Source organism: Scleropages formosus, chromosome 9 (assembly GCF_900964775.1).
Source record: "Scleropages formosus chromosome 9, fSclFor1.1, whole genome shotgun sequence".
NCBI classification, from domain to species: domain Eukaryota; kingdom Metazoa; phylum Chordata; class Actinopteri; order Osteoglossiformes; family Osteoglossidae; genus Scleropages; species Scleropages formosus.
In genome coordinates, this window is record NC_041814.1 from 16,958,313 (window position 1) to 16,977,106 (window position 18,794).

Consider the following 18,794-nt stretch of genomic DNA (forward strand, 5'->3'; position numbering starts at 1 on the left):
CATATCTTTAAAGACACTTACAGTTTCCTATTGAAACAGAGAGCCTCAGCTTGAAGTTTCATTTCAAATGTTAGAAATGCTGATTATTTATTTTGGTCAAAGAGGAACAGATCTGAACTTTAAATATCCTTGCCACATGCCACATTGTCCACAGAGTCTGGGATGGGCTGCCAGATCTTTTTTTATTTATTAAGTTTTTATTGAGATAGTGTTAAGTGCAGGTCAGAGTAAATTGTGTATCCAAAAAGATAAAGCCTGATAATTAATAAAAATGATCTATAACGATCCATTGTCAACAGCAGCTCGCTGGAGCCTAACCCGGCAACACATGGCGCAAGGCCGAAAGGGGAGGGGACACACCCAGAACGGGATACCAGTCTGTCACAGGGCACCCCAAGCGGGGCTCGAACCCCAGACCCACCACACAGCAGGCGCCGCCATGCGCCCTTAAGATCAATAATTTAAAGGAAAAATGTGCAAATATATAGCCTAAACTTTAAATTATTTAACTAATTAATTAATTCTTTAATATGATGCAGTGTATCTCTGTCCGTTGCCCGATTTGAATTGAGTGCTTCCATTGTTCTTACCAAAGCATTACACTTAATACCTTGATTCAACCAGTACACTTAAAAACAGTGAGTGTTATCACATTCACCACTGAAAAACTGATACTGTGATTCAACTGCAATAGTCAAAAACATCCCGAGTAGCAGAGAACGACACCACTTCAGCCATAATCGCTATCAGAGTCATCACCACTCAACATTTTGCTAATGGAATGAGAATCCTAATTCCAAGGAAGGAAGTGTTTTGGGTGATAGGAAAATTACTCAACATAAATTTATGTCAGTTAGGCTGAAGTTTGTGGATTTCACTTCAGAACGGCATTGTATACTGACCTTATAGGGACAGCAGCGCTCATAGTAGCTAGAGCTGTCACCTTGTATTCAGAAGGCTCCCAGGTTGCATTCCACCCCTCGTCTAATGCTCCTGAGGATGGTGTTTACCATGAATTACACTGAGTAAATGAAATAAAGCATGTGGCGACAGCATAGATAAAATTTAAATGCAAATACATTTCAGCCTCATGCCTTTTTCATCATGATCACAGCTGTGGGAGCTGTCCTACGTATACTTTACTCCTGTCTTCTGCAGAGCATGCAGCACCTGCCATAGCAATATTTTATCAGTATCTGAATAAATGAGCAATTGTGTAAGGTGTTTACTACACAAGCTCGTGTTGAAAGGTGTTTTAAGTCATGACAGAGTAATCTTTGATATAGGGAGCATGGCGGCACAGCGGGCAGCGTTGCTGTCTCACTGCACCTGTGTGAAGGGATGTCTGTTTGATCCCTGCTCAGGCTCAGTCTGTATGGAGTTTGCAGCTTCTCCCAAAGTTTCCATCAGGTGTTCCGATATCCTCCCAGAGCCCAAAGACATGCTGTTCCGGTGAACCGCTGACCCTAAAATCATCCATGGTGTGTTAGTGACAGACAGAAAGTGTTTCACTGATGTATGGATGAGTGACCCATTGTAAGTAGTGTATCTAGCAGTGTAAGTCACCACGGTGAATAAGGTGTGTTCTGATAACACTACAGAATTCACTGGAAGTTGCTTTGGAGAAAAGTGTCTGCTAAATGAATAAATGCAATCCTGCCATATTTTAAAAATGATCGTTCGTTCTTATTGCATTGAAAACTCTCCCATAATTAATAGACTGTCATTTAATAATACATTTGAAACTAAGCTTCAAAATGACAAAAACACTTTTAAAAATTACTGACTCTTTATTTCAAATGTGTGGGGGTGCGGTGGCACAGTGGGTTGGACCGCAGTCCTGCTCTCCGGGGGGTCTGGGGTTTGAGTCCTGCTTGCGGTAGACTGGCGTCCCATCCTGGGTGTCCCCCCTTCCCCTTACGCCCTGTGTTACCGGGTAGGCTCTGTGACCCTGTAAGGGACAAGCGGTTCTGAAAATGTGTGTGTATTTCAGATATACATATTGGCTCCTTATGGATCAGATCCACTTTTATGTGCACACTGAACTTTTAACATTTTATTAAATCTGCTTGAAAAGGTCTCAACAAAAACAATTTACAATATTATAAAAATAATTTGGCTGTGTGTAGTACAAAAACCTGCTGCTATCCCTTTTATTATGATGAATGTGCTTCTTCCCCATCCTGTCAGTCATCACTGGGCTGCCTTGCAGTGCAGTTTTCAGGGATTGTATTTTCTGTTCCTATCTCTTACAGCATTGTTGCAAGGATTGTGCTTGTTTTTTTGGAAATCATTCCAATACTTGACAATTTCATTTGGTTTGAACTGATGAGAGGTAACAAGGTGACTGTATTTGCAGCTGGAGTAGGACACTCGCCAGTGATTGAACAAGAATTCGTTGGGTGGCGGCATGGGTTCAATGTGGAGTTTGGCCAAACAGATCCCCACACACACATCCTCTAGGTGAAGGTAAGGTATACTCAAAGCAACTTTGTAGATCTTTTCAGCCAAGTCCCCTGAGAACACATATCCTGTACCGGAGCAGAACACTGGATACCGCTCACTCGGGTACACATATTGTGGCATGTACCATTTGCTGTCCTTATTTCTGTTTGGTGCATAGCCTCTCATTAGGTAGCCTGTGAAATAGTTCTGTCTTGGTGGCACATCTGGCTTGAGCAATTTGTATATAAGGTATTCTGTGTTTACAAACATGTCACTGTCTGTCTTCATGACATACCTAGCATGCGGGCAGTGGTTGGCCACCCATTTCATTCCCATAAGAGTTTTGATTGTTAAATTCTTATAGGTGTCCTGATACGCATGTTGAATGATATCATGGTACTTCCAGCTTTCCCTCCTAATGGAACGCTGCAGGTAGCCATCGCTGTCATTCCTCTGGCCCAGCAGAAACAAGCGAACAAGGTCTAGGCCAGGAGCCACGCTGTCATTTCCCCAGGTCTGCCGGATGGCATTTCTCGCATCCATATTTTCTGGCTCCACTGCTATCATAAATATCAAGAAGGGATTTCTACCCTTACATCTATCAGGCTCATTGATAAGGTAGGGGTATGACAGTGTGATAAGCTGTCCCCCTAATCTCATTTCACTGAACAAAACAGTGTTTGTACTCAGTGAGTTGTCCAGTCCCGTCACTTCCTGGTAGGATACATCCACATGAACAGAACTCAGGTTTATCAAGCTGTGGGGAACATGGGATGGATGGAAGGCCTCCTTTAATGTGTTAAGTGAGCTCCAGTTTGCCTCCGCTTTTTGGGAATGAAAAACCTTCACAGTTTCTCCAGAGCTCTTCCTCTTCCCTGTATTGCACAGGGGCCACATCAAGTGGCAAATGACAAAGATCACAATGACCAAGATCACAAGTCCAATGACGTGTATGCAGAACAGTGACCGCTTTACATTGCAGGTTACCCTGAATGGGAAGAAGTGTCGTCTTCTCCACTGCATGATGCAGATGTACAGCACTTAGAAAGCTATTGGTTACATTCAATTAAAAAAAACCACATAACTTTTCTAGAGTGGAAGTATGTGCAGTTCTTGATAAAGCTGTAACAATCATCATGCCGTCTTTTCCGCTGGACACAGGTTTTCCAACTTTCTTTGGAAAACTGCAGTCAAGTTTCTTGGTAATATTCCTTATAGCCAGTTGGGTCTTCAAATAATCTTTGGTTCTGAAAAAGAACAAAATAATTTTATCAAGATTGTCTTGAAAACATCACAGTACAGCATGATTACAGTAAATTATTTTTAATAAGCTGATGTTTGCATAATTGTTTATTTCACATTGTTCTGTGTTAACTGTGTTTTATGTCAACAATGAGATAACATTAACTGAATCAAATTGTATAAATATGATAGTTTCGTTTGCCACACTACTGACTCACACCTGATCTAGGTTCATTGCAATCAACATTACTGAGAAAGGGCTGTTTCCCAACTTATGAAAAATTCCCATTTCAATAAACTAATTAGTTCTCCTAACCAATTATTTCCTGCAAGCACACATACAACTTCAACAACAAAGTTGCTTTATTACTGTTAAACTCCAGTTATGATCCCGTTGCATGAATACATCTATATACTGCTATAAGGACTCCTGGTTTACAGACTTTCTGTATAACTTTCTGTATAACTGCTCTAGAAAAGTTGTACGCATGTTCGGTATATGGACTGACTCCTCCCAGTATTAGACTTTTTTCAGGTATTTTGAGGCAGACTTCCCTGATGAGGTGGAAATTATGAGCCAATCAGATGCAGCCTTTTCAACAACGTATGATAATTTTGCATTCTTTTTCGAGTTGTTTTATGGGTAAATCCACCTCAGATCACCAGATTTCAGCAAACTGTGAAAGAAAATCTACAGTTGCATATTTGCCAATTTACAGCTTGCTGAAAACTGTGAAAAAAAAGAAAAAATTGTTTGTGCTTTGGAGCAATTTTAGGCCTCTGTAGCTCCACACTGAAGCAGACAAGATCTTTCAGATTGTGTTATTTCTCATACTGTGGTACTATTGTATGGGATGACTAAGTATTTGTCCAGAAAAAATAAAATTTCCTGATTTATGAGCAATTAGAACTGAAAAAAATATACCAAACCACACAAATGCATGTTAAATTGTCTTGTTTAAGTTACAAATTACTAACTCTGTTCTTTCTTCTGGCTTAGAACTGTTACTTAATCTAGAATGCCCACAAGGGGTGGGCAACCACCGGCCCTTGCACCCCCAGAGGTTTTTATTTCTCCCTCGATTTTCAGTCAGGAGTTTTTGTTCCTTTCCTCAGTGGCCATTAGGCACACTTATAGCTCTATAAAAGTACTATATTATGATAGTCAGTAGTCAACTGTCTTCTTTGTTTCTTATCTGATGTATTTGATTTTCTTGCCTTATGCCTGTGTTAAAGTGCTCGTGTCACTGCGTGAGAAGAACGCTCTATAAAAATAAAATTGAATTGAACTGAATTGAATTGAATTGAATTGAACTGAATTGAAAAAAATCATTTCATGCCTACATTTCAAATGCATATTGCTCAGGTATGACAAGGTCTACCATGAAAAGAATTATACCACTGTAAAGAGCATGTCTTCATTAATACATGCACAAAATTTGAAGTTGGCATCTTGAACCAAACTATATTTAACTAACTTTATTAACTAATTATATTTAATTAAACTATAACTCTGTAAGAGTTATTATACTATTGAAATGTGTTTTATTATTTACATTCATTACACACACACAGTCTGAAACTGCTTGTGCAAACCGGGGATCACAAAGAGCCAGAGCTTAACCCAGCAACACAGGGCACAAGGTCATGGGGGGGAGGGGACACCCCAGGACGGGATGCCAATCTGTCGAAAGGCACCCCAAGCAGGACTCGAACTCCAGAGCCGCCAGAGAGCTGGACCCGGCCAAACCTACTGTGCCACCGCGCCCCCTACATTCATTATCAAAATGATAAATTTCCGAAAAGGAATGGAAAACATGTATGATTCTGTAAAACAGTGTCAACTTAACAGAAGATATGAAGAAATAAATGAAAATGTGCTGGAATATTGTTTATCTAATAACTCTGTCTGTGATGTCACGTGCACACCCCTCCCAAAAGCACGCTGGGACCCTGTAAAGACTTGTTTTATTTCATTGTGTTTAATTACAGCACAATGTCCACGTTGATTTTTTTCCACTTGTTTAAAGTATTGTGATCGTTGTAACATTTTAATAAACAATCTCCGTCCAAAAGCAGTCTGTTCCGGGTATGTAAGAGTAGTTTAAGAAGTATTCATAAATAATTATTTTTTTCTCGTAACATTTGTCGAAAACGATAAGTTTGCAACTTTTCCAACAGTACTGGGTAAAGTTGTATTTTTCACTGTGATGCCTGTAATTTAAACTACAGGCTTTTAGCTTGGAAATGATTTCCTTATATAAAAAAACGTAAGAAACACACTTTAAGTTTGTAGTATAGTATGTTTTTAGCAATTTTCCAGCAGATGAGTATTTGTTGGGGGGGGGGTGTGGTGGTGCAGCAGCCTTGCCCGGGGTCTGCTCTGTGGTGGGTCGGGGCTCAAGCCCTGCTTGGGGTACCTTGCAGCGGACCGGTGTCTCACCTGGAGTGTGCCCCCCCCCCCCACAAAGCCCTGCGCCCTGTGCTGCCGGGTTAGACTCATCACAATCCTGCTCAGGACAAGCAACTGTAGACACTGTGTGTGTGTTTAGTTATTGCTAGTTATTATGTTATGTCAGCATACAGAATCATACATGCATTTTGTACACAGGATGCTGGAAACCCTGAAGGAATTTGTACATGTTTCGAGTTCTGCTGTTCATTAAAAAAAAACCCCTGAAGTTATCTGCATAGTGTTGTTTTTTTAACTTATGTCAACCTGGGTTAATCAACAGTGTTCATTGAACAGCAGCAGTTTTTCCGTCGTGTTCAACCACAACAGGGACCGCTGAGTGAAGTGGGACAGGTAAAAGGCAGTAGTATTATACGGACTGGAAGTCATGAAATCCGAATTATGATTATCACCAGAAATAACATGTCAGATAATCCATGCATAAATGCATTTGTCTTTATTTGTGCCATTGAGGAGGGCAACTTCACGGTTCCAGGTGACATCACGTGAAACACACACACACACACACACACACACACACACACACACACACATTTTCAGAACCGCTCATCCCATAGGGGGTCACGGGGAGCCAGAGCCTACCTGGCAACACAGGGCGTAAGGCCAGAGGGGGAGGGGACACACCCAGGATGGGACACCAGTCCGTCGCAAGGTACCCCAAGCAGGACTCGAACCCCAGACCCACTGGACAGCAGGACTGTGGTCCAACCCACTGCGCCACCGCACCCCCCCACGTGAAATACTATTCTTTATATTTAAAAAGCTAAAAGAGATAGGATCATGGTTTAAACGGCACAAATCAACACAAATGTATACTAACGAATGAACCCAAATTCCAGTATCTGCGGCACTGCAGGGGGGCCGGTGATGTCACGTGTCATGCAAACAACCTCCATTATCTCAAAAAGGAATAGAGATAGAACTGCGGTTTGAACGGCACAAATGTAGCACTAATGAATGAGCCTGAATTCAAATTTTTGCGGCGTTGTAGGCAGGCTGGAGTGACATCACATCCGGTAAAAATAAATGTTAATATCTAAAAAACTGCAACGGCACAAATTCTAATCTTTACGGCACAAAACAGCAGAAATGCAGCACTAACGAATCATAAGGTTTTCTTCCTTTGTGCTGTTTGTAGGGGGGCCAACTTCACGGAGCTTAACGTTTTGTATTTTTCCTGTTGCAAGAGCTTATTAAATACTCTGTATGTGTGTGTTCCCACAAAGGCGTAAGAGGCAAAAAGAACCACACACATGCTTTCTTCAGACCTTATGAGTTCAGCCATGAAGCGATTCTCTTTTTGGCACCGAGTGTAAATGAGTAAAGTGATTGTGAAGAGACACGTGAGTAAACAATTTGGCTAAGAATCACCATAAAGCAGATTTAAACATTGGTTTCCTTAATCACGTAACCTTTCTGCACCTTTCACACATTACCGAAAAAAAAATCAGAGAAATACCATTAATATTTAACTTTCTACACTTCTTGTCAAGTGCAAACCTGTAGTGCCATTTACGCTAAAGCGCAAGGAAGCTTTCCTCAAACTACTGTACATCTGACTGGGTGTACTACTTAAAAAATGTGCAAAAAGGAATTCTGTAACCTTTTTCACAATTCTACGTTATTCTTCTTAACATGTTCATGAGAAAAACCGAGTATGAACTGCTCTGCTTTGTTGCCCTTAATTAAATAATGTCCTTTTCAAAGGTTTTGGTAAAGGCAACGGAGCCAGCAAGCCAACAACTTGCATTAAAACAGAAGGTAACACACCTCTTGCGGCTGCAGTGTGCTGGGTACATGGAGGCAGGTGACGTCTCCCCACACGACTGGCACACCATCACTTCTGCCTCCCAAACCCCTGAATTTTCTTCTTGCTCTTCTATTCTTGAGACCCAATCCATTTATCTTCTTCACAGTGCTTCCATAATTTCCACCACAAACTTTGCTAAGAAGGTCTCCCCCCCGCTTCCTGTGTTCAGCCTTACAGGAGGTCTGATGCTGAAGAATAGACTCCAGCAACACAGGAAGCAAATGGCAGTGACTATTTCTTTGTGTTGCCGAGAGGCAGAAAGGAACGCGGCAGAAAAAGCCCCTTTCAGTACCAAAGCTGGCCGTACAATGGGATGGTCAGATCCACGGTAAAGGATCCGTCGTACCTCCGCCGCACTGGGAAGACATCTGACTAACTGTGGACTGTGATGAACCTCCTTCCACTGACAGTTATTTGCAACATCACGGGGACGGTCATGTGACCCAACTTTATCTGCTCCCATTGGTCTACAGTGCAAGTGATGGTTAAACTGCAGTACTTACAAAAAAGGGGAGGGCAGCTTTCCTACCAATGGAAAAAGACTGTTCTCACACTGCAACGCGTTGTCTTGCAGAAAAGTATATAAAACAAGTAGGTTACCCTCGGCCGGTTCTTCTATCCTGCCATCGTCTCAGTTGTATATCTGCACTGTGAACAGCAAGAACAAAAAAAAAAGTGCAGGCTCTCATGCAGTGTGTAGTAATGTAAAGTATTCTTGAGTTACCCTTATTTAAATGAGAATTTAACTTTTTTAATGTTGAAACATCAGACAGCACTATGTGAACTCAGGAGGGATTTCGGAACTGGATTCATGTGAGTTTTTGAGATTGTGCCTACATTTACATTAACATTTATTCATTTAGCGGATGCTTTTCTCCAAAGTGACGTACATCTGAGAGAAAATACAATTTGTACATTATATTACAAAAAAGAGAGACATAGTCGCAGACATGTGATTCATAAGTAAATCTAGTTTGCTTCTTTCCACTTCATGCACAGATGCTCATCACTCGAGCAGGTGCACAAAACTAATTCTGATCACCCAAGTTGTAGAAGCATGTAAAAGGAGCATGTTAAATATTCAAATCTTGCACTCCCTTCCTCCAAAACTGAAACTCAGCTGAATGAGCTGTTTTAACATAATTTAAACCCCAAGAGCATATGATCTGGCCTCCAAATGTCCATTTTAACTGTAAAAAATAATTCCCCATGTATTTCAAATTAACTTTCTACCATTCTTGCTAACTGTAAAATAAAAATATTCATTATTATTATTATTTGTTGCATCCTGGACCAGACAGCCCACAGCAGAGTCCCGCGACCTTAGGACATGACATTTGTGCAGAATAAGTAAAAACTGGAATTGCTCCAGGGTTGGACCGGGTCCTGCTCTCCAGCGGGTCTGGGGTTCGAGTCCCGCTTGGGGTGCCTTGCGGCGGACTGGCGTCCCGTCCTGGGTGTGTCCCCTCCCCCTCCAGCCTTATGCCCTGTTTTGCTGGGTTAGGCTCCAGCTTGCCATGACCCCACTCGGGACAAGCAATTTCTGTGTGTGTGTGTGTGTGTATATGTATTATTATTATGCTCTTTTACATGGATTGACTGTAAGATGTCTACTATTAATCACATTTTTGATAGTCACAAGACAATGTAGCTGTTGGGTTTCACTGTTAGAGCCCCACCCTTTGCAGAAGTCATACTGGTCACATGCTGCAGTTGCTGTTCTGTTGTAAGATCATGTTGCTTCTGGGAGAAGACGCTAAGGACAAAGCCCCATTGATACTTCTGAAAAAGTGTGGCACTTTAATCTCCTGTAAATATATATATAATATGCAGTACATTTTGTGTGTGTGTGTACATAAAAGCGTCTCGAGGTGTCCTAAAAGCACGTAGGAACAGTATGGTTGCACATATATATATATATATATATAATAAAGAGAAGTGAAACACTCCACTACAGCACAAATGCAGCTGCAGACTGAGCTACTGGAAGTTAAATGTTAATAAAGTTGAGCTTCGCCGTTTCTTTTCTTGTTGGGTTTTTACACTTCCAACTTTTTCACTCTGAAAAAGAACGACTGACGAGGAGGTGTTAAGCTCGAGTTCGGCGAACAGAAAAAAATATATATTTTTGCTGGTTAAAATGCAGTTTCACGGTTGTTCTGAGGAAAAATGAAAATACTCGGGCTAAAAGATGTCAGAGGAGGACAAAGAAAGAGAAAAAAGCAGAGTGAGAGTGTGATGTGGCAGCTTCTGAACTGCAGCCCCCGAGTTAGTAGCGGAGACCCGCGTCGAGGCGAGACTCACTGTTTCCAACCGCAACCAGCAGCAGCGAACTATTCGAGTCCGGACAAACGCAAACATGGTAACATGGCAATAGAGCGCAGCTTGTAGAAAAATACAGAAACGTTACACTAAAACACCGGGGAAAAGTGTTTGCACTGCTCTCCGACTTATTGAGACGCGGACACCCCGCCGGCCCATCCATTCTGACCGACCGCGCCGTTGTTCTTTCTAACTGTTCCCGTTATTAGCTGCCGGGCACAGCAACACACTGACTGACCGTCAGCTGCTCCGCGCCGCAGCCCGCCTTTGGCAACGGAGTCGTACCTCACTGTACCGGGACACAAAGCAAAATTACAGCGAAGAAATACAAATAGCACATTTACCTGGGTAAACCATGCAAGGTGACGCTTTTTCGTCCAGTTGGCAGACATTGTTACTAATAGGAGAGCTCAAAACCAAGGCAACCTTTGATCTGGCTGTATGCACGGCCTAGACACGCAGCACGCGGCTTACTGACGCTTCGCGCGCATATAGGGATCAAAGAGAGGGCCAAGTTGGGGCGGGGGCTCGTTGGGGTGGGGGTGGGCTGGGAAGAAACGCTGCAAAATGCCGATTATATTACGTATCATATCCCGTATTATATTCTCTATATGTACATGTGCATAATAATAATTTACACTCACATACATACGTGTGTGTGGGTGTGAGGAAAAAAAAATCTCCTTCTCACCTCCCACATGGGGTGGTGTGTGTAACTTCCTCAAGCTTGGGGTCCTCTACAGAGGCCTTAGAGTTTAAGAGTTCTGTGCAGTATAGCTGTTCCTCGGAGTGCATTTGCCACGTCCACGCCCACAGTACAAGTGACAACGCCTGACTCCGCACTAGCTCATGAGTAATCGCTCACCCTATGAAGACCCACTTCAGCTCCCGTACCGTTGCGGAATCTCGTTTGGGACAACCGCCCTTCCTCGTGTTACTACGCACACTCTTGCTCTGTTCACGATGTCCGGTTTTTTGACTCTTTGCTTCGTTCTCCCACCTCGTCCACGGATCCTCGTTCCTGTCCTGTTCGCCGCTCGACCGACCCTTCGCCTGTCCCTGGTTTTGAGAACTTGCGTCTTCCCTCAACTTCTGCCGAACAACGCTGCACTTGGGTTCAGCCGTCCCGGCTCCTTGTGTTCCGGGTGACAACTCTTCTAGACAGAGACTTCAGTTGTTGTTCCTAGAATCTGCTGGAGCCACTCTCCAGTTTGGCCGTCACAACCCCCAGTGCTCCTTGTACCACTGGGACCACTCTGGACTTCATCTTCTACATCTGTTCCAAGAATGATGATATATATATATCATACTACACACACACACAGTCATATGTGTGTGTGTAATATTGCACTAACATATTATATTGGTATGATATAGGTTACCGCAGAACACATGATCAAACAGCTTTTGGTGTATTTGGATATAGGTACTTGTGGTGTGCCCTCTTAATTCTGAAATGGTCGTGCTGTTAAGAATTACCCCAGGATCAGTTTCCATGGCGACTTAGTTGCAATTCTAAAGCAGTATGTTCTTGAGGAACAACCTCCAGGTTTCAACTCTGTGTGGATGTGTATTCGTCCACCATGATACTTGCTGCCAATTCTAAATTTTCATTTGCTTTTGTGAAATTTCAGATGAAGAAAAATTGCACTTTATAATAAACCGCTTGAAATTTAAGATGTCCAGGTTTTTCACTCATTTTATTTCAGGATTCCAGTTTGACATATTTGCATGTTCCATTTTCAGCAACCAGCCATCATATACAGAGTCACTGTGTTAACAGAACGTATCCTAGAAGTACCATCCTGTCTTTGCCACGCATCTTTTTATCAGTTTCGTTCACCCAACCCTATTTCACTTGATGTGTAACATCCTGTGTGACTTTTTTTTTTGTTGTTGTCTATCGTATCACCCATGCATTTTAATTCCTGATCAGCACTGGTGCACTTGTATTTACACTCTGCAAGTTGGGCTCATTTCATTTTATGTCAATGTCCGGGCGGTACAGTAAAACATATCCGTGTTTATTTTACGTCCACACGTTACAATCTATCACCACATTTATGTCTGCAGACAAAATCCGACTCTTTAATTGCAAGCAATCATTGAATAAATCTAAACTTTATTTGTGTCAGTCAGTTTGCACCACCTTGAATTTTGCTGAACTTTGTATTACAGGTTAGTGCTGGTGTGTCAGGCACTGTCCTTCAAGATATGTTAATAAAATACTGACTCAGTGCTTTAAAGCCGAGGGGTTCATGGTGGTGCAGTGAGTTTCACCAGGGCCTGCTCGCTGGTCGGTCTGGGGTTCATGTCCCGCTTGGGATGCCTTGTGATGGACTGGTGTCCCACCCTGGGTGTGTCCCCTCCCCCTCCAGCCTTGCACCCTGTGTTGCTGGGTTAGGCTCGCTGCGACCCTGCTTTGGACAGTGTGTGCTTTAAATCCATATCACGTAATCCACAGGACATTTCTCTTCATATTCACACTCTTTAATCAATATACATACACACACACACACACACACACACACACACACATTTTCTGAACCGCTTGTCCCTTAATCAATATATTTAAGTAAAAAAGCATATTATGGCAGAACACAAGTTAAAATAAGACATTCAGAGTATTTCAGAGCTTTCTTTGCATATAAAGTCTCAAGATCCTTTACAAAATGTTAGAAAAGCCTGTATAGGCAATCTGGTTGTGCCCAGGCCTTCAGTCAAATGTTGCTCTATTCACATATGAACCAGTGACACAGCAACTCCAGACAAGTATCATGGAGAAGTCAAAGAGATTTTCTTTCATATGTACAGAAACAACTATTTTGACGGGAATCTAATTTTCATTCCCCAAGACAACATCTTTAAGTAAAAATAAAGTTCTAGGATGTATCCTACTCAGCCTTGCACCCTATCCGTAAAGGATAAGCTCCCCACTCCAGCGACCTTGATTTTAACAAATAGTTAATGGTATTGAATGAAAATACATATTTAAAAATACACGTACTGCACTCTTGCATACTATTCGGTCTAAGGTATTTTTTAAAAAGCAAATTTCACTTTTTTCCTGGAGTAAAAGTGTAACAAGCAACAACTTCCTACCTGAGAAACAGAGCAAGCTTTGTCTGATGGACCCGATTCAAAACCTTTTAGATGAGTCAAAGGGGGGATTGGCAGCAGGGTCATTGACGTTTCTCATTATTTGTCAAGACTTTTTTTTAAAGGATGAAATTCAGGAAGCTTGTGCAACCTGGCGCAAAAGAAAAAAATCCTTTCAGCTCTCAGCCTGTTAACAAAATAGGGAAAGCAAAGGCTCTCTGTATGTTTAGGATAAAAGTAGATATGTTGTAAAAAATTATAGATGGACTAACAGCAGCATGGACTGATTTTATGTATTTTTTTGCTTTGGAATTTTTATTTAGTTTATGTTATACCTTTGGAAAGGAAAACATTACAAGTAGTATTGTACTTATAAAAAGCTGTGCAATATAAAGATATATAAAGATATATTAATTTCATTCTTATCATGGTAAAGAAAAAACTAAATAAAAAAAAGAATTTAGATTGAAGAATTTTAAATAAAGATTTATTAAACTTTGTACAGGAAATTATTCAAAAAGCCTGTTAAAATACACTTGTAAACATGGAAGATGGTTGTCAAATAAAGATTTGATCATTCAGTCATCATATAAAAGCATTTTCAGTTTTTTTAACACTTAAAAATGTATGTGAAAAAACATTTACTAGTATTGACATAAAAGAAGTGAAAAGTACATTCACTGCTATATAAGTGGAACGTTGTCTTCTCTTTAATAGCAAATACAGTATCCTTCAAAGGTATATTCATTTCCACCTTGAGAAAAGAGTTTATATTCTTGGTGGCTTTTTCTATATAAATAAGATAAGATGCTTGCCTCATTGTCTTTTTGAGGAGTTCAAATTACTCAAACCCATTTGTTTTCATACTAATAGAAACACACACACACACACACATTTTCAGAACCGCTTATCCCATACAGGGTCGCGGGGAACCGGAGCCTACCCGGCAACTCAGGGCATAAGGCCAGAGGGGGAGGGGACACACCTAGGACAGGACGCCAGTCCGCCGCAAGGCACCCCAAGCAGGACTCGAACCCCAGACCCACCGGAGAGCAGGACTGTGGTCCAACCCACTGCGCCACCGCACCCCCACTTACTAATAGAAACATGATAATGAATTGATTTTACAGAAAAAAAAAATCCTTTAGCGGGGGGGTGCGGTGGCGCAGTGGGTTGGACCGGGTCCTGCTCTATGGTGGGTCTGGGGTTTGAGTCCTGCTTCGGGTGCCTTACGACGGACTGGCGTCCCGTCCTGGGTGTGTCCCCTCCCCCTCCGGCCTTATGCCCTGTGTTTCTGGGTAGGCTCCGGTTCCCCGTGACCCCGTATGGGACAAGCGGTTCAGACAATGTGTGAAAAATCCTTTACTTTAAATGGTGTCTATAACAAAATACTTTCAAACTTTTAGAGTTGGATAGTAAGACATTAAATAATCAACCAATGTCAACAATCACTTGTCCTGAGCAGGGCTGTGGTGAGGCGGAGCCTATTCTGGAAACACCCTGGGCAGGACACCAGTCCATCACAAGGTACCCCCTGCAAGGCTTAAACACTGGAGCCACCACACATCCAGCCCCTGCAAAACCTGCTGCGCCACCCTGTCCCCCTAAAGGGATTACACACACAGGGAGCCAGAGCCTAACCCAGCAACACAGGGCATAAGGACACACCTCACACAGGACACCAGTCCATCACAAGGCACCCCAAGCAGGACTTGAACCCCAGACCCACCAGAGAGTAGGACCCAGTCCAACCCACTCCTCCACCACACCCTCTGGGGATTAAACACACACACACACACACACACACACACACACACACACACACACACTTTCAGAACCGCTTGTCCCTTACGGGGTCACAGGGAACCGGAGCCTACCCAGCAACACAGGGCGTAAGGCCAGAGGGGGAAGGGGACACACCCAGGACAGGACGCCAGTCCATCGCAAGGCACCCCAAGCGGGACTTGAACCCCAGACCCACCGGAGAGCAGGACTGCGGTCCAACCCACTGCACCACCGCACCCCCTAGGGATTAAACAGTTCAATGTAAATAAAATGTATTCGCTAATGTAGACACATGTGGAAGAGTTTTTTTTTGTTTTATATATAGGATTCAAAATACTGATTAACAATTAAATTTAAATAGAACAGACATTTTTAAATGCAACACTTTAAAAGCAGCATGCTCATAAATTGTTTAGTACTTTTCTAAAGTAAGTTTTATATATTTAATTTTTTTCTAAATGTATAATTTGTATCTGGAGCTATATAGTTGCCATGAGAACTGGCACATCAAAAATGCAAAATGCTCCAGTTGAGAATGACGGCATCCTGAAAAGGAGATTTGGTTTTCCTGAATGCAGGGATTTATCTGATCCTCTCAGACAGCTTAGTACTTGGAATGTAGCCTGGCTATCCTGAAATTAATTTCTGTCATTGCACAGGCAAACATAAATCAACTTACACAGGATTTTCCCTATTCTGAAGTACTACAAATGGGGAAAGGTGCCGATGGAACCACCATTTTTGTACACATGACAGATAATGTCTATCAATCATAAATTTCAATGCTATTGCATAAATATTTGCACATAGGCATGCTAATGAGAGTACATTTCACACACACATTTTCTAAACCGCTTGTCCCATACGGGGTTGCAGGGAACTGCAGCCCAACCCAGCAACTCAGGGCATGGGGCTGGAGGGGGAGGGCCCAGGACATACATACATACATTTAAATGTAAAAGTGGATATTATAAAGACACCTGGTACTGGAGTACGAATGTTGATGGGATTTGCAAAAATGGACATATGGAATTTCCAACATGTTATGTACAGATACTAAAAGCTATTATAGAAAACTGACTTTTAAAAAATCACAAATGCAGATTGTTTATTGCATTTGAAAGTAAATTCTTGTTCCTCAACCTCAGTGAAGGAGCATGTGTTTAACATATTAATAAAGTGGAATGTCTGCAGTAATAATTGTTATTAACTACTTTAGGAAAGCTGGTTCTGAGCTTAAAATATAAAACAACAAACACAGGTATTTGCCAAGATAAAGGAAACATATGATCAAATGAAATTTGCATGCCTCGACCCCCAGCCCCACTAGAGAGCAGGACCCGGTCCAACCCACTGCACCACCACGCCCCCTCTAATGAGAATAACTAATGTTATTGCAAATTTCATTGCTATGAAGGCAGGAAAGGTCCAAATATACTGAACCATGAATGTGTAAAAGACACTCCACAGTCATGAGAAATCATGGTTTATGAAGGTGATGTCTGCACTTTAAGAAGTGATGACGTGGTTATAATTTGACCTCACCATGAAAGATAAATTTAAATTACAGAAAAATTTCTATGAAAGGTTAATTAAAAGTAGTTCTAAATGAAAGACTATCGCCCTTTTTACTCAACTTGTACAAAAGAATCCAGAACCTACAACACAAACACACTTTCTGAGCCGCTTGTCCCATACAGGGTCGTGGGGAACCAAAGCCAACCCGGTAACATAGGGCGTAAGGCTGGGGACACACCCAGGACAGGACACCAGTCCATCGCAAGGCACCCCAAGCGGGACTCAAACCCCAGACTCACCGGAGAGCAGGACCCAGTCCGACCCACTGCGCCACTGCGCCCCCTTGAACCTACAATAATAACTGTAGTAACTTAAGACACTAAGAAAATAGGTTAATCATTTTAAATACCTTATTATACAAGCAGACATGCAGTGGTGCAGTGGGTTGGACCACAGTCCTGCTCTCTGGTGAGTCTGAGGTTTGAGTCCTGCTTGGGGTGCCTTGTGATGGACTAGTGTCCTGTCGTGTGTGTGTGTGTGTGTGTGTGTGTTTTTTATACAAGTCTTATGTTGTAAGTAACCTTGGCAAAAAGGATAAGCTGTATAATGGTTAATAATAATGTAAACACTCATCCACTCACTTTCACAAACTAATTGTCCTGGTTAGGGTCCAGACAGCCTGAAGTCTATCCCAAAATTACTGGGCACAAGGTTAGAAACCTATGGTTCTTATCTGAATGAAACAGAAAAGGTCAACTGATGGCGTTGTAAAATATTTATTTATTTTGATTATTCTAATGAATTTGAGAGGATAATTGTAAATTTATTGTTGAATTGAATGGTAGAGTATAGGGTCTTCTATGTGTAACTGGCCTCTCTGTTCAGGTGAAGGAAAGAGCAGACAAGACTAAGAGGATTGTTGTTAAGACTGTTGAACGAGTTAAAGTCGTGTGAAGCAGTACTATAAATAAATTGTGGTTTAGTTCATTTAAATCTGTAAATAGTGCGCTGTCAGTTTTTTTATTTGAAATAAGTTAGAGGATCCATGCTTCATTACATCTTCACCTCCGTGCATGGCCAGTGTTCTCGCACCCTGCGCCAAGGATTTGGGTTGTGTCTTGCAGAAACAGTAAATTGTAATTTATGATTTACCACTCATTCACTCACTCACCATCATCATCATAAACATCATTATATTTAACCCTTTGTTCAAGACACAGTCATGTCCCAGAGCACAAGGTTAGTTAGGGTACACCCTGGGTAATACAGAATTGAAGAGCTGATTTACTACTCTGACCCTATAATACAAAGTTTAAATAATATATGTTATGGCTTCCGCTTTTTCAGTTTGTAGTAATTACCATTATGTTTGCAATGTTTTAATGTGAGGAGGTGGGGGAGACGGTGGCACGGTGGCGCAGCGGACTTGGGTAGGTCTGGGGCTCGAGTTCAGCTTGGGGTGTTCTGCGGAGGACTGGCAGACTGACGGACTGACATCCTGTCTGTGGCGTGCCCCCCCCAGCCCTAAGCCCCGGCTCGCTGCGACCCCGCTTGGGACAAGTGGTTTCTGACAATGTGTGTCTATGTGTTTATCTAAATATTGTGAATGTGTGAATATTATACGTAACAGACAGCATTAATAACCTAGTACTAATGTCCATATGTGTAACAATATTTGGCTGCAGGGTTACATGCCTCCACCAATGTTTGTGCAAGCCAAATTTTTCCCAAGAAAATTTCTTTTAATTTGAACCACTACTGTGAATATTTTTTGGTATCCTCAACACAGGATAAATTGCTACCTGTTTAGTCTTCTCTGAATCAACTATATTAACACACCATCTTTTTTGCATCACATGACAGCTGATAGCATAATGCTTACAGCTTCTGACTTTGGACCCAAAGGTTACAGCTTTGATCCCCACTTTTGGCTCTAGCACCTTTGAGCAATGTACTCACGCTGAAATTGCTGCAGTTAAAATAAAAATTACCCAGCTGTGTGAATAGGTAAACACCTAAATATTATAACTTGCTTTGGAAAAAGTGTCAGATAAATAAATAAAATGTGACATTGTTTTGCTGTTCAGAGTTATACAGCAG

At 41.9% G+C, this 18,794-nt stretch overlaps 1 protein-coding gene across 5 annotated transcripts; it reads right to left on the reverse strand.

Moving 5' to 3' along the window:
- Positions 1-1,937: 1,937 nt before the first annotated feature.
- Positions 1,938-13,425, reverse strand: b3galt2 (UDP-Gal:betaGlcNAc beta 1,3-galactosyltransferase, polypeptide 2). 5 transcript variants are annotated; one of them, XM_018753906.2, is made up of 3 exons: positions 10,637-10,776; positions 8,474-8,618; positions 1,938-3,692 (listed from the first exon to the last, which is right to left on the reverse strand). In XM_018753906.2, the coding sequence occupies exon 3, from the start codon at positions 3,466-3,468 to the stop codon at positions 2,221-2,223; it is 1,248 nt and encodes a 415-aa protein (XP_018609422.1). In that variant the 5' UTR covers positions 3,469-3,692; positions 8,474-8,618; positions 10,637-10,776; the 3' UTR covers positions 1,938-2,220. The 5 variants fall into 5 exon arrangements, with proteins under 5 accessions (XP_018609422.1, XP_018609425.1, XP_018609427.1 ...); XM_018753909.2 differs by lacking the exon at positions 10,637-10,776 and adding an exon at positions 10,275-10,605; XM_018753911.2 differs by lacking the exons at positions 8,474-8,618; positions 10,637-10,776 and adding an exon at positions 13,395-13,425.
- Between the last annotated feature and the right edge of the window lie 5,369 nt (positions 13,426-18,794).